Source organism: Meleagris gallopavo, chromosome 2 (genome assembly GCF_905368555.1).
Source record: "Meleagris gallopavo chromosome 2, MGAL_WU_HG_1.1, whole genome shotgun sequence".
Lineage (NCBI taxonomy): Eukaryota > Metazoa > Chordata > Aves > Galliformes > Phasianidae > Meleagris > Meleagris gallopavo.
This window is the reverse complement of record NC_139405.1, coordinates 2470103-2483183: the sequence shown is the minus strand read 5'-3', so window position 1 is coordinate 2483183 and position 13081 is coordinate 2470103. Positions and strand designations below refer to the sequence as shown.

The 13081-nt window shown below is 42.6% G+C and overlaps 2 protein-coding genes across 3 annotated transcripts; one reads left to right on the top strand and one right to left on the bottom strand.

Moving 5' to 3' along the window:
* Nucleotides 1–226: 226 nt before the first annotated feature.
* RPS27A (ribosomal protein S27a) lies at nucleotides 227–2027 on the top strand. The gene is made up of 5 exons (XM_085218588.1): nucleotides 227–421; nucleotides 591–645; nucleotides 737–822; nucleotides 1408–1539; nucleotides 1845–2027. The coding sequence occupies exons 1-5, from the start codon at nucleotides 374–376 to the stop codon at nucleotides 1992–1994; spliced, it is 471 nt and encodes a 156-aa protein (XP_085074714.1). The 5' UTR covers nucleotides 227–373; the 3' UTR covers nucleotides 1995–2027.
* A 1060-nt stretch (nucleotides 2028–3087) lies between these two features.
* Nucleotides 3088–13070, bottom strand: MTIF2 (mitochondrial translational initiation factor 2). 2 transcript variants are annotated; one of them, XM_085218585.1, is made up of 14 exons: nucleotides 12790–13070; nucleotides 11445–11676; nucleotides 10862–10967; nucleotides 9494–9665; nucleotides 8859–9019; nucleotides 7888–8064; nucleotides 7216–7355; nucleotides 6702–6826; nucleotides 5699–5903; nucleotides 5048–5300; nucleotides 4362–4502; nucleotides 4058–4222; nucleotides 3722–3862; nucleotides 3088–3352 (listed from the first exon to the last, which is right to left on the bottom strand). In XM_085218585.1, exons 2-14 carry the CDS (start codon nucleotides 11667–11669, stop codon nucleotides 3183–3185), a joined length of 2181 nt encoding a protein of 726 aa, XP_085074711.1. In that variant the 5' UTR covers nucleotides 11670–11676; nucleotides 12790–13070; the 3' UTR covers nucleotides 3088–3182. The 2 variants fall into 2 exon arrangements, with proteins under 2 accessions (XP_085074711.1, XP_010704695.3); XM_010706393.4 differs by lacking the exon at nucleotides 12790–13070 and having other exon boundaries at nucleotides 10862–11013; nucleotides 11445–11591.
* Nucleotides 13071–13081: the final 11 nt, after the last annotated feature.

The following is a 13081-nucleotide window of genomic DNA, read 5'->3' as shown; positions in this document are numbered from 1 at the left end:
CTACCTCAACGTTCAGAAGCAGAGGCAGTCACTTTCATTCCTATCTATCCGGAAATGTGGGTGTTTCAGTTACACATTTACACACCGCACCTTCCCACCTGGTCCAAAAGACGCGGACAGAACCGAGCGCGCTAGTCACAAACTCCAACTCCCGGCAGCCCTCAGCGCGCCCGGCCCCGCCCGCCATCCCGCCATCCCGCCTCCTTCCCGCCCCTCCACCGGCGCTGCTGAAACCCCGTGCGTGCGGCCTGGCCGCTCTTTCTGCACGCCGCCATTCTGCGAGCAGGACGCGGCCGAGCTCCGCTCCGTTGCCGCGCGTGGCCCCGGCCCGGCCGCCCCTCACCGCCTCTTCCCCGCGGGTGCCGGCCTCGACATGCAGATCTTCGTGAAGACCCTCACGGGGAAGACCATCACCCTCGAGGTGAGGCCCCGTCGCGCCGTGCCGGCTGAGGGCGGGCGGCGGCCCGGCGAGGCCTCGCCGCGGCAGGGCGGGCGGTGCGGGCCGGGCTGCTTGAAGGCAGGCTGCGTGCTCGGCTTGTTGCGGGCTTTTTTTTTTCGTTTGTTTTCCCCATCGCTTTGTTTCACCACAGGTCGAGCCCTCTGATACTATAGAAAATGTGAAAGCTAAGATCCAGGATAAGGAAGGTGAGTTGGAGACGTTTCTCGCATCCCGCTCTCAGTCAGATCCGCGTGTGGTTCGCGTTGCTTATCCCCTCTCACTGTGTCTCACTGGTAGGAATTCCTCCTGATCAGCAGCGACTGATTTTTGCTGGGAAGCAGCTGGAAGATGGCCGCACGCTGTCTGACTACAACATCCAGAAAGTGAGTAGGAAGCACTGAGCTGAGCCATGGGAACAGGCTGTGTCTGTGCTGCACTCAGTGCTCCACCCAGACTGAGCCCAGCCGGCCTCGCTGGCACTCCTAGCTTGGTGCAGCCCATAGCTGTAGGTCAGAAGCAAAACGTTTCCAACAGCTTGCATTGCTTCTGCTCTGTCAGCCCTGGCTCTTGGTGCTGTGACTTTAAATTGCTGCACAGTGCTGCCAGTTTAACCTCGCTGTGAGGCCAGGTGAGCAGCGGTGCCACTAAGAAGTGGAAGAACAGTTCACCATTTTCAGCAACAAGTTAGCTTGGTTGCATTGTGAAACTGTTCTGAAGTTTCAGATAGAAATGAGGAATGTAGACACAACAGATTCAATATTATTTAGCCCTTTTGGGCTTTGGAGTGCACCGATACATGGTTCTGTGGAGCAGGTTTATTTGCAGACTAAATGGCAAAAAATCCTTTTAGAAGTTTCATAGTTAACTGAAACTTGAAATCCTGCTACTTAAATACGCTGTAGATGATGAAAGAAAACTGCTTAAATACTACTCTGCTTGAGAAAGCATTTTGTGTATTTCACAAATAGGAATCAACTCTTCACCTTGTGCTGAGACTGCGTGGTGGTGCTAAGAAAAGAAAGAAGAAGTCTTACACCACCCCCAAGAAGAACAAGCATAAGAGGAAGAAGGTTAAACTTGCCGTGCTCAAGTACTACAAGGTATGTAGAGCTGCCTCTTGAGGAAGGTTGGTAAGGCTTAGGCCTCACTGCAAGAGGGACTGGTTATAGCATGTGAAGCCTGTAACTAGCCTGTGTGTCACCAGATGTATTTAAAATCCTATTTGCCAGTATCCCATCTGATAAATAAGAGAAACTTGACTGCTACTGTCAGGCACTGTTGAACTTTGCTTTGATAATTCTGATGCAGGAACATTTACAGAAAATATTTCGTAGAAGAAAAGTACTTGAAAATAGTGCTAAATGTGGCAAGTACAGGTGAGATGTTGCCTCTTTGTCCTTGGCAGGTGGATGAGAACGGCAAGATCAGTCGTCTGCGCCGAGAGTGCCCCTCTGAGGAGTGCGGGGCAGGAGTCTTCATGGCTAGCCACTTCGACAGACACTATTGTGGCAAGTGCTGTCTGACATACTGCTTCAATAAACCTGAAGACAAGTAAATGTACTAGACAATAAAAATCTCAAGTTCTGTACTGTGTGAGGATTTATTTCTGCATGGTGTTTCCTCTCTGCTGATAAGCTAGAAAGGTTTTAAATTCTGGATGACTACCAGCTCCAGTGAAGTCATTTCACTCTGGAGCTGAAGCATCAGCTTTAAGAGTGCCTTTCATTATCATAGTGCTTGATTATCTTCTTCCAGAAAAATTTTCCTCTTTAAGTCATTGAGTAACACTTGTGACTGGAGAAGACGTAATACCATTTTTATAGCCTACTTATTAGCCAAAGGTGGTGGTTTGTCAGGTAAAACTTGTTGTATTTTTTAACTCATATTTAAGATTGAGCTATAGTATCTGCTGCATGAAATATGTCAGTGTGAAAATACTAGCTCTTAAAAGAGCAGAATACTGTTTTTTAATTTAAATTTTATTCTATACCTTCTTAAGGTAAGTCTCTTCCAAAAAAATGAGATAAAATCCTGCAGACCTCAATGGCCAAAGTCCTGTCCATCTCTACTTGTGTGGCTCATTTGTGTACTACTAAAGATTCAGTGTATGAAATAGACATTTTAGAAACACTCCTAAGCTTATCAAAATATTCTTTCCTCATTTCTGGTCAGATCTGACAGTAATTTTTGACCTGTGTTTCATAGCATCAGCAAAATGTGAGTAAATTAGTCCTGGAATTGTTTTTGTAGGGGCAGAGTGAGTTTACATTTTATAAGGCAAGATGGTGTAGCGATGACAGATGAGGAAAAACTTTTAAGTAAGTGGCCTGTTTAAATATGAACTGAGAAGACAGACAGTACTATTGCAGTTCTGACCAGGAAAACCAGGACATAAACTGGAAGTCACATTTCCATGCTAGAGGCAGAGGACAGTCCACATAAGGCTGACAATGTTCTGAAAAATGGTACAGTACTGTTGTGGGGGAGTAAGACTGTTCAAAAACCTAGAGACAAGGATCAGAAATACTTGTACCTTGTTTCACAAACATGAAGTGCTCTTCATGAGAGTAATCTTGTGTTCCAAGGACATAAGCTGGCTTTTGCATGAGGTTTGAGACTGGAACAATACAGAAGCAGCAGGTACAGAATTCTGAGTTTTTTCCATAATTAAGTTCATTTAATGTTAAAAGAGTTCAAGGCAGGAACAGGACATGACCTTTAGTGTTAGGTATCCAACTGTGTTTTAAAACCCTGGATTCCAGGAAGTTGTCTGTTGAATTTCTCTTTCTTCGTAACAGATGATTTCATCTCCAATATTGAATTCCACATGCTTGTCCAAACTTAATCCACAATCCATACCTGTTTTTATTACCTGGACATCATCTTTATGATGTTTCAGTGATGATAGAGATCCTGTAGAGAGAAGGAGAGGCAGAGTCCACTAACAGATGGAGAGCTTTGCTTTTCCATGCTATCTTACATCGTTAAGATTTTAGATGTAGCTAGAAAATGAAAGCAAGAAATCCCAGGGATGATGAGCACATGCAGCTAATGGAAGTTGGGCATCAGAGCTTTTTAGTGGGTGAATCTGGGCTGCTGCTGATTTTCTATCAGGCAGGGTGGCTTGGAACAGGTATGACTAACACCACTTTTCTGTACTTGGAATAATTCCATTCTGAATAGCACATCTGACTGAACTACAACTAGATGCACACATTTTACGCTGATTTCACAGGAACTAATACTTGTGGACAGGGCTACTTCTGTAGCCATTCTACTTACCTTTCCAAATAACATTCCCTTTACGGATTAACTTAAATTTCATCTTCTTGTCCAGCTGCCCTTTCTGTACTCTGCACCCAGCTACTGGAACTTTGCTTTTTCCCACTGTTACAGAGAAGATGTCAAGAACAGAAGCTTCCCCTTAAAAAAAAAAAAATAATAAGTAAAAAATAAAATTAAGTAAAACCAACCTACACTCTTCCACTTACCAAGCTCTTTACCAAAACAGGAAAGCAGCTACAGAGCAGTATTAAATATCTGATAGAGCAGGAGCACTTTATCGGAGAATAAATGTAAGGCTGCAAAAATGTAATTTAACACTCCATGAAAACTCACCTATTGTGTTTTCCACCACGGATGGGGGTAGTCTGCTACTCAGCTCATCTTTCAAATCCTCAATAAGTTTGTAGATGATGTTGTGAAGTTTAATTTTTATTCCCTTTTTTGCAGCCATCTTTTTAATAGTTTCATTTGCTTTCACACTGAATCCATAAACAACACCTGTCAAACAGAACAATCAGCAACTGATAACCAATAGTGACTTTTTAAAGAGTGAAAGCATTTGCCGTCTCCTGAAATGTCAGACTTGTAACTGTTTAGTTTCTGCTAACTGTAAATTTATCTTTAAACATACACTCACCATTAAATGTTTCAGCAAGGTTTAGATCAGTTTCACTGATATCTCCCATTCCAAAATGAACGACATCCAATTTACACTCATCATCTGCATCATAGCTGTCCAGAACATTCAGAATAGCTTCCACAGATCCATCCACATCACCTGTGTATGTAAATGGCAGTGCTGCTGACTTCGTATAAACAATGTGATACTGAAGAATTAAGGCAACTCTACATTGTGCAAAATAATCTAAATCTACTTAATACTCTCTCTATGTTTCTTCAGTACTTTAAAACACATCTGAAAAGCCTCTTCATTACAAAAGTGGAATAAATACAAAAGGATGAGAAGCTCCACATCTACTGCTATGTTCAGGTCAAGTTTGTGTAGTTTCTCAGCTATTACTTTTAATGCACATATAGTATTGTACAGGTGGTCAAACTGATTAACATGTAGCTGCTCTTTTCCTCTGGTCTGCTAATGCAGTAGTGCTGCTCAAACAGCCTGCTTACACACACATGCATGTGCACCCACACGCACTTCCACTGACCTGCTTTCCTTACTGATGGATGTTCAATACTCTGTTCAGTTTTAAACTGATCAAACTTCTGGGAACTGAAGTTTTGCTAATGCTTTAGAACTACGCTGCAGATTGAGCATCTGAGAAGCACAGAACCAATGCAGTAGTAAACAGAACAGGAGAGCACCTTTAATGATTATGGACAGCACATTTTTGTCCGTTTCTGCTCTCTCTTTTGGTTTTAAGAGCATGAGATGCTTGCTGGCCTTGTACAGGGCTGCCTTTCTCTGTCTCCAGGTCAAATGGGCTAAATTCTGTTGCTTCTTCTCATATTCCATTCTGTGTTCCTTTTGCTTTACTTCAATAACTTCTCCGTCCTTTTTCATCTTCTCTTGTTGTTCAACGTATGTTCTCCAGGCCACAACTTCGTGTGCCCTTTGCTGGGCATGAAAAAAATAAAAACATCACCTTTCAAATCACTGCACTGAAAATCTCCACCTTAACCCCATTTTATCCTTTTGTTTCTTCTGTCAGAAACCAGCTCTCATAAAATTACAACACAGATACTGTTAAGCACTGGATTGTTCTCCAGCTAAGGCCACATCATGGTCACATAAAAGAGAAAACAGCCTTTCTGAAAGCAGAGACGCTAAAACATATCCCAGGTTAACTCTGAAACAGCCCAACTCAGGCCTTAATACCCATCTTTCACCTGGGTTTAGAAGACATATGTATTTTCTGAATATATATATTCTATATATAAACAAAGAAAACCCTTATGTCCTTCCTTCTCATCTTTCTGCAGTATGACTTTCCCATTAAACAGTTCTTTCTGTACCTCAGATTCCACTTCAAGGATTTCATCTCCTGCTGAAGGGACTTCCTTCCAGCCCATGATTTCCACTGGGATGCTGGGAGAGGCTGCATCCACAGCTTTGCCATTCTCATCAAACATGAAACGCACCTTTGCCCAGGTCTTCCCTGCAACCAGAACACAGCCTTTCCTCAGAGTTCCTCTTTGGATGATGGCTGTGGTAACTGGACTAGCAGAAAGCAGAGGGAAAAAAAGAACAGACCAAATTCAAGTAACTCTCCATTAACTAAAGTAATCAGGGTTATCACAGGCAAGTCAACATTAAAAAATAATGTTTTGGTGATGGACCACAGGCAGAACATTCCTGTGACACATTCTATTAGCAAGCTAAGAAAAAATTAAAGTGACTTGTAATGATAACCAAACCTGGGCTGCACTCCTCATTTCTGCAGATTAACACAAGATTTGACATTTTCAATCTTTCAGTAACTTTGCACGAAGTGAATCCCTGTTGCTCCTCACTCAGAAAAAAAAAAACAAAAAAAACCCAAAACACCAAACAAAAGCCAACCCAACTTCTCAGCCTTCAGATTATTTTTGAAGAGGGGATAATACACCTTCTTAAAAGATAATCTGCAAAAGGACTACAATAGTTTGAAGAGTAAAATGTCAGACTTTTTTTTTTGCAAATTGTGATGTATTTACTACATTATGACATTACTTTGTCAGCTCTACTTTTCAGTGATGTTGAAATGCTAAAACAGATGTATTTTTTGAAAATATTTCCTGAACTTACAGGATTTCATTTTAGTAATACAACAATTTGTGCTCTAGCACTTTATGAATGCCTTTTCTGTACATGATGCTGTAGAATTATGATTTCATTAGCTACAGTTTTATGTGTTTTGTTTTGTTTTTTTTTTAAGTACAACTTTAAACCTAAAAATTGAGGTAGGGACCGCCTGCACAGTATTGATGCACTGTTACAACTTCTTCATTGAAGTTGTAAAGAACACAGATAACTTACCCTTTCCCTTTGTCTTTGCGAGACTCAATGATTGTCCCCTCTACCAGACCTGTGTAATCTGCCTTCAGTTCTAACATCTCAGCCAAAGCAACAGTTGCTTCTGCCAAAATTGTCAGGTTGTCACCCTGTATGGAACAAAACAAAATAAGAGTAAGGTAATGCACAAATTAAAATATCTGAAGTCAAAATCAGCACTACGATCTGCCATTCGATTCAGAACTCCTAACAATACAGTACCAACAGCACAGATGGCAATAAAGTAAACAAGGTGACAGATTGTTAGGACTGCTGGTCCATTATGCAAGGCATATTAGTAAGGACAGTTTTCCCAAGGAAAAATGAATCAACGGTGATCGCTGAAGATCTGAGGTTCAAAATGATTCTGATAAGAGGCAACTACTCATGGTGACGTGTCTGGTACCAGAAAGATAAGCATTCATCTTCCAACTGTCAAATAAGTGTACGGATGCACATGTTAGACATTCATCAATGGTCTGTTTGACCAAAACTTTACCTTGAGTGCAGAAATATTTACAGCCTGAACATCACCTCCAAACTCCTCACAGACCACATCATGAGCCAGCAATTCCTTCTTCACTCTTTCAGGATCAGCTTCAGGTTTGTCACACTTGTTAATGGCGAGGACGAGAGGAACTAAAATGAGAGAACAAACCCATCATTAACCTAACAAAAACTCACTGCTACCAGTACAGTTGCAATAAGAAGTTAGAACAGGTTGTGACTACTTAGAACAAATCAGCTCACTTGGTATCTACTCCCTAGGCAAGCTTAGGAAATCAAAGGCAACTGAGCTACTTTAAGTAGAGGCTTGGAGGAACCACAGTAGTAAAGAGAGGGGAAAAAAGAAAGAAAACAAAGCTACCTACAAACTACATATGATTTTCTGGCAAATCTGCAAATCCTGAAACAAATATTTCAATATCTTTAGGTGTCAGTGTAACATTCAGCATATTTTTAGACACCTTTCCCATGGAGAAGGCAGCAGGACAAGGAAAGTTTCTTCACAAGCGTTATGGCTGTAAATTCAAGCAGTTGCCTTTGAGAGATGAATAAAGGTGTGCAAAGTGCTCGGTACTGAGCTGCACAGCAACATTACACCTTGTATATTAACTCCGTGGCTAGCCACTCATTTACAAATGTAACATTAACAAGTTGAACTCAGTACCTCCTGCATTTTTAGCGTGTTCAATGGATTCTATAGTTTGCTGCATCACTCCATCCTCTGCTGCTACAACCAGGATGATGATGTCAGTCACATATGTACCTCTTGCTCGCATGGCTGAAAAAGCTGCATGCCCAGGAGTATCAAGGAAAGTGATCTTTTCCCCAGAAGGCAGATGCACTGTGAATAAATGATGTATTTTATAAATCAGCATTTCACATGACTTTATTTGACCTTTTGTAAATTAAGCATTGCTCATTTGAGGACTTATGGGGGAAAAAAAAAAAAAAAAAAGACATTTTAGGCAGACAGGTGACTGTTGGCATGGAGGTCAGGAGTGCTTTTCCTTCTTAGAGAAGAAAAAAAGACATCTTGGAATCTTTCAGAATCCAAAACAGACTAATTTCAACTGCACACATAATTCACTTAAAATTCCATCTGCAAGTTACATAGATTTGTCTAGTTGAGAGAAAAGCAGACCAACACGTAATCTGGTTGTTCTCTACAATTTCCTGAGCAGAGTAAACAGAAAGGGAAGAAGGGTCTCTTCTCACTGCTAACCAACAACAGGAAGCACAGGAATGGCACAAAGCTGTGCCAGAGTCCAGACTGGGTGTTAGGAAAAACATCCTAATTGTGAGGATGCCCAAACACAGGGTAGGCTCCTAAGACAAATGGCTGATGACCCAGGTGTGTCAGTGCTCAAGAGGCACTTGGATGATGACCTCAGTAACATGCTTTGACTTCTGGCTAGCCCTGAAGTAGCCAGGCAGCTGGATCTCTGTAGGTCTCTTCCAAATGAACTATTCTATTCTAGTTACCACAAGTTATGCTTTCCTTTTTCACTGCTTGCATATAAACTGGGTATGCTGCAACATTTTTCCCAATGACGTGTCAGCAAGTCAGCCCGTTATGTAAGATAAGTCATTTTACACACACACACACACACACACACAAGTACACTTGGATCATACCAAGAAAAGCACCAATGTGTTGTGTGATGCCTCCTGCTTCCATGGCTGCCACCTGAGTTTTCCGTAGGCTGTCAAGTAAAGTTGTTTTCCCATGATCAACGTGGCCCATTATAGTAACAACTGGGGGCCGTGGAGTTAAGAATGCCGGGTCTGCAGGAGGTCTGCAAGCAAGACAAAATATATTTCATAAACATCAAAACAGTTCACCATGCCACCCCCGTGCCCACTGTGCTTAACAAACTGCCATTTGCCAGCACTCTGTGATGCAGAGGTAAGCCTAGCTTCTCCCCACCATAACCACTAATCCGAGCTACATCACAGTTTGCCCTCCTAGCATTCAATCTTCCTGCTGCATCAATTAGTGAAGCAATTCAGTACACCGAAGAAGAGTTGGCTTTACTTGAGAGGACCGCTTAGAAAAACATCTAAAACTAATCAATCTGAGCATCAGTGTAAAAGGTAAAGAAAGCAAAACAGTATTTAAAACATACAGTTCACTATCTGTAGTGCATAGTTCCTGACTATGAACACATCAGGTACCATCTACACACTGTTGGAAGAAAACACAGTACGCAAACAACACTTAGAGAAGCAAATAGGCTGAAAAGAACAAGGAGGAATGGTTCACAGTTCACCGTTTCACTGCATCTTTGTTTTCTCTCTCTTTTTCCTCTCTCAGTTTTGCTGACTTATACTTCATTCCTGATTTTTTAACAATTAGCTTGATAGAGTCTTCATATAAAACGGAATCTGGTTCTAGGGAATTGACATCAATATCTGTGTACAGCAGGGCTTCATAAATATGATCTGAAAAAAAAGAGAAAGACATTTAATAATCCCATAAAAAAGCACATGGGACTGAAACACACAAACATGATTTGTCTGTGAGCAGCTCAGATTGCACCAACAAGTTTCACTCACAAAGCATTCTTGCTTTAGGCAGATTTATCTAAAAGTTCCTGCAGGGAATAACTTCTATCTAAAAAGTCTATGGAAAGTGACCACCTCACGTGATATAAGGAAGAAGGAAATCTGATAAATCTGCTCATATGCCACTCTCTCTGGTAGTGGAAATACAGAGCATACTGCAACAATCAAGAATTGTTACACATGGACTTCAGCATCATTATACATCTCCCTGAAATGCACAGAGAGATGCGACAGACTCTTGTTTCTCTCTTCATTTCTGAGAGGGAAGTCTGCAGAAAAAATTAATGAACTGGATAAAATAGATTAGGAATTGCAATTACGAAGGTGTGTAATTATTTCAAATGTCAATGGTCAAAGCATGTTTATAACTCCTTAGAACATCCTTGAAAAATGATTAAACTGAGCCACAGCCAGGAATGGTTCATGGGGTTAAAAGAAACAAGCCTACTTTTGCAATCCAATTTTAGGGAATCACCTGAAAAGTGTTGTGGGCAAGTTCTTAAGCCACCCCCGACACCACACTCTCCCCAGTTAGTCAAACGACTGTTTTAATGGAACACAGATTGCTCCTGAATCAAAATTCCTGCTCCCAGGCAGGGATCTAAGGGCTGAACCGCAGGCAGATGCTCTTCTGTGCCTTCTCTCCTTAGCCCTGAACTCTGCGTTCACAGGGATCCATCTTTAACACAGCAGGATACAATGTTTCTCTTCCCACAATGTAATTTAGCCCTCTGGGAGCACAACCAGAGAGCAGCCTACCCGGATCTGAAGCCCATCTGCTGGAGAACAAACAGAGATTCAGTTTCTTTACAGTGAAATGTCCTCCCTGACAGTTTGGATGGCCTGGCATTTTTCCTCTTCAGCCTGGCATCATGCCTACCAACACCTTCCTGCTCTCTGGTTAAATATATTTGATGAAACCAGTTATTTGGTACAGGCCTACACTGCAAAGGGACGGATTGGTAACCACTGACACCATCTTAGAATACCTTTGACTTCACCATTCATGAAAGTGGTACAAGTGATGGACACACCACAGTGAAATTTATCTTGAACAGCAGAGAAGCTCTCACCTATGTCTTTACCCATTGCTCTTGCCAGTTCCTCAACAGTCATCTGCCGCCTTATCTCCACTTCTCCCTGGGTCATTGGTAATTTCCTTCTGTCCTTTTTCTTCTCCTACATGGAATTAGACATGTACATAGGAACACATAGCTGGCATAAACTAAGAAATAATAAAAACAACATTAAAAAGACAATGGTCTCAAGCTGCACGCTGCAAACATGTCTTTCTGTCTACAACACTAACATAAATGAAAGACTTAAATATCCTACTGAACACTTAACATGTGTACCCACACTACCTTCAATCGCTTTTAATTTTCAATCATCCAAAACAAGGAAAACAAATCATTTTATCCTGCTTTTGAAAGATTCACGATGCTGCTGGAAAAAGTACTTCATGTCAATATTTGAGAAGGAGTCACAATACAGCCTTAAATAAGTACATTTTGTAAAAAAAAAAAAAAAAATTAGAATAGCTCCTGTATATTCATTAATAAAGCGTCCTTGTTTTTTGTTATTAAATACTCAGATTGATTTCTTGCACTTTGAGATTTCACATAAAACCAGAGATTACTGGGTTTCGTGAATTACCTCCTTAGTAGCTAGATATCTGCATGGTGACAAGGCAACTCTGACCAACTTGTCTTTCTGCCAGCACTGTGGATATGGATGAACGGAATGCATGGGACACACAGATGGCTGTACAGGCTTCCATTGTGCTCTGCAAACTCCCCTGCAGGGAAGAGTGTGCAACTGTCTGCAAGCACCACGGAAATGGATCAGATTTTCAAACTTCAGTATCAGCCTTCGATTCATTTCCTCTCTGAAAATGCAAGAGGACACAATGAAAGTTGCTCTCTGCCAGGATAATGCTCACAGGAACAAAACACACAAACATCACAATCATAGAATTGCTCAGTTTGGAAAAGACCTTCAATATCATCCAGTCCGACCGTAGGAACGTTTGGATTTTGTATTGAAGGACATGGTTTAGTGAGAACTATTGGTGACAGGTGGCTGGTTGGACTGGATGATCTTGAAGGTCTTTTCCAACGTTGGGGACTCTGTGATTCTGTGTGACCACAAATGTTTCAAAGCAGGCTTTTAGATACTGACAAAGTTGAACTACTTCATAACACTGTTCATTTTTTAGCTTTACCTTCTGGCCCTTTCACTATCCTGTTTCAAACATGGATTTGTTAATATCACCACAACATAGAAGTCTTCCATCCATCCTTACTGAACTTTAATATAAACTACTAAAATCATTACCCCAGGTTCCGTGACATGACCTAAAAACAAAGGGATATTTGTGCTGCACTAACAGTTTCCCTGCTGCAACCTAACTCTCCCCATCAGTAAAAGCAATCTGCAAAGTGCCACTTCCATGAGCTATACCACTGCTGCAGGACTGCAGCCCTGTCGTGGTAACAGTGTTGTCATATGCAGACAGTGACATCTTTCAAGGCTGAGCCTATAACTTTCCAAGATTATAGAATCGTGGAATGTCTTGTGTTGGAAGGAACCTTAAAGATCACTGAGCTCCAACCCCTGTCATGGGCTGGCTGCCCCCCACCAGCTCAGGCTGCCCAGGGCCCATCCAACCTGGCCTTGGCCACCTCCAGGGATGGGGCACGCACAGCTCTGGGCAGCACTGCCAGGGCCTCCACCTCTTCTGAGTAAAATTTCCTCCTAACGTTTAATCCAACCAATTCTTTCTCTACCAAACGGCCCACCCTCTGAACCCGCCCCTCCCCAGCTTAGAAACAAGGATGCGTTGTGGGCCCAATGCAGAGGCCTGGCACAAGTCCTGGCAGATGACATCCAGATGCCTGTCAGACACCCCGTGTCGTTTTTTCCGTCCGTTTCACTAACCATCCCGTGTAACTCTCCTATTTAACCGCTCTTCCCTCTCAGTTGCTATCCGGGCACCTACCTTCCCCCGCAGCCCCTCTCAGTACCTCGGCTATCTCCCCTCACAGCGGCTCCGCACCATCCCCCAGGCAGCCCCCGGCGAGCTCACGGCTCTCAGTCCTCTCACAACGCCTGCGGTCCCGTCGAGAAGTCAGGAACCGCCTCACCCCGCAGGCGAGAGCCGTGAGAGCGCAGAGCTGCCGCCCCGCTGCCTCTAAGGAACGCGGCGACCACCCGCTCCTGCCCCACGCCTGACACCAGCCGAGCAACTCTGCGCATGCGCCGAGTGACAGGATCCACTGCGCAGGCGCAGC

Bases quoted from the DNA above. Each gene is read 5' to 3' on its own strand.
- MTIF2 (XM_085218585.1), bottom strand. From the start codon at position 11,669: ATGAATCGAAGGCTGATACTGAAGTTTGAAAATCTGATCCATTTCCGT. The intron at 10,968-11,444 runs GTAATTCACGAA...AATTCCATGTAG, and splicing joins GATATCTAGCTACTAAGGAG to GAGAAGAAAAAGGACAGAAG. The intron at 3,863-4,057 runs GTGAGTTTTCAT...TTTTTTTTTAAG, and splicing joins CGTGGTGGAAAACACAATAG to GGGAAGCTTCTGTTCTTGAC.
- RPS27A (XM_085218588.1), top strand. From the start codon at position 374: ATGCAGATCTTCGTGAAGACCCTCACGGGGAAGACCATCACCCTCGAG. The intron at 646-736 runs GTGAGTTGGAGA...TCTCACTGGTAG, and splicing joins TAAGATCCAGGATAAGGAAG to GAATTCCTCCTGATCAGCAG. The intron at 823-1,407 runs GTGAGTAGGAAG...TTTCACAAATAG, and splicing joins CTGACTACAACATCCAGAAA to GAATCAACTCTTCACCTTGT.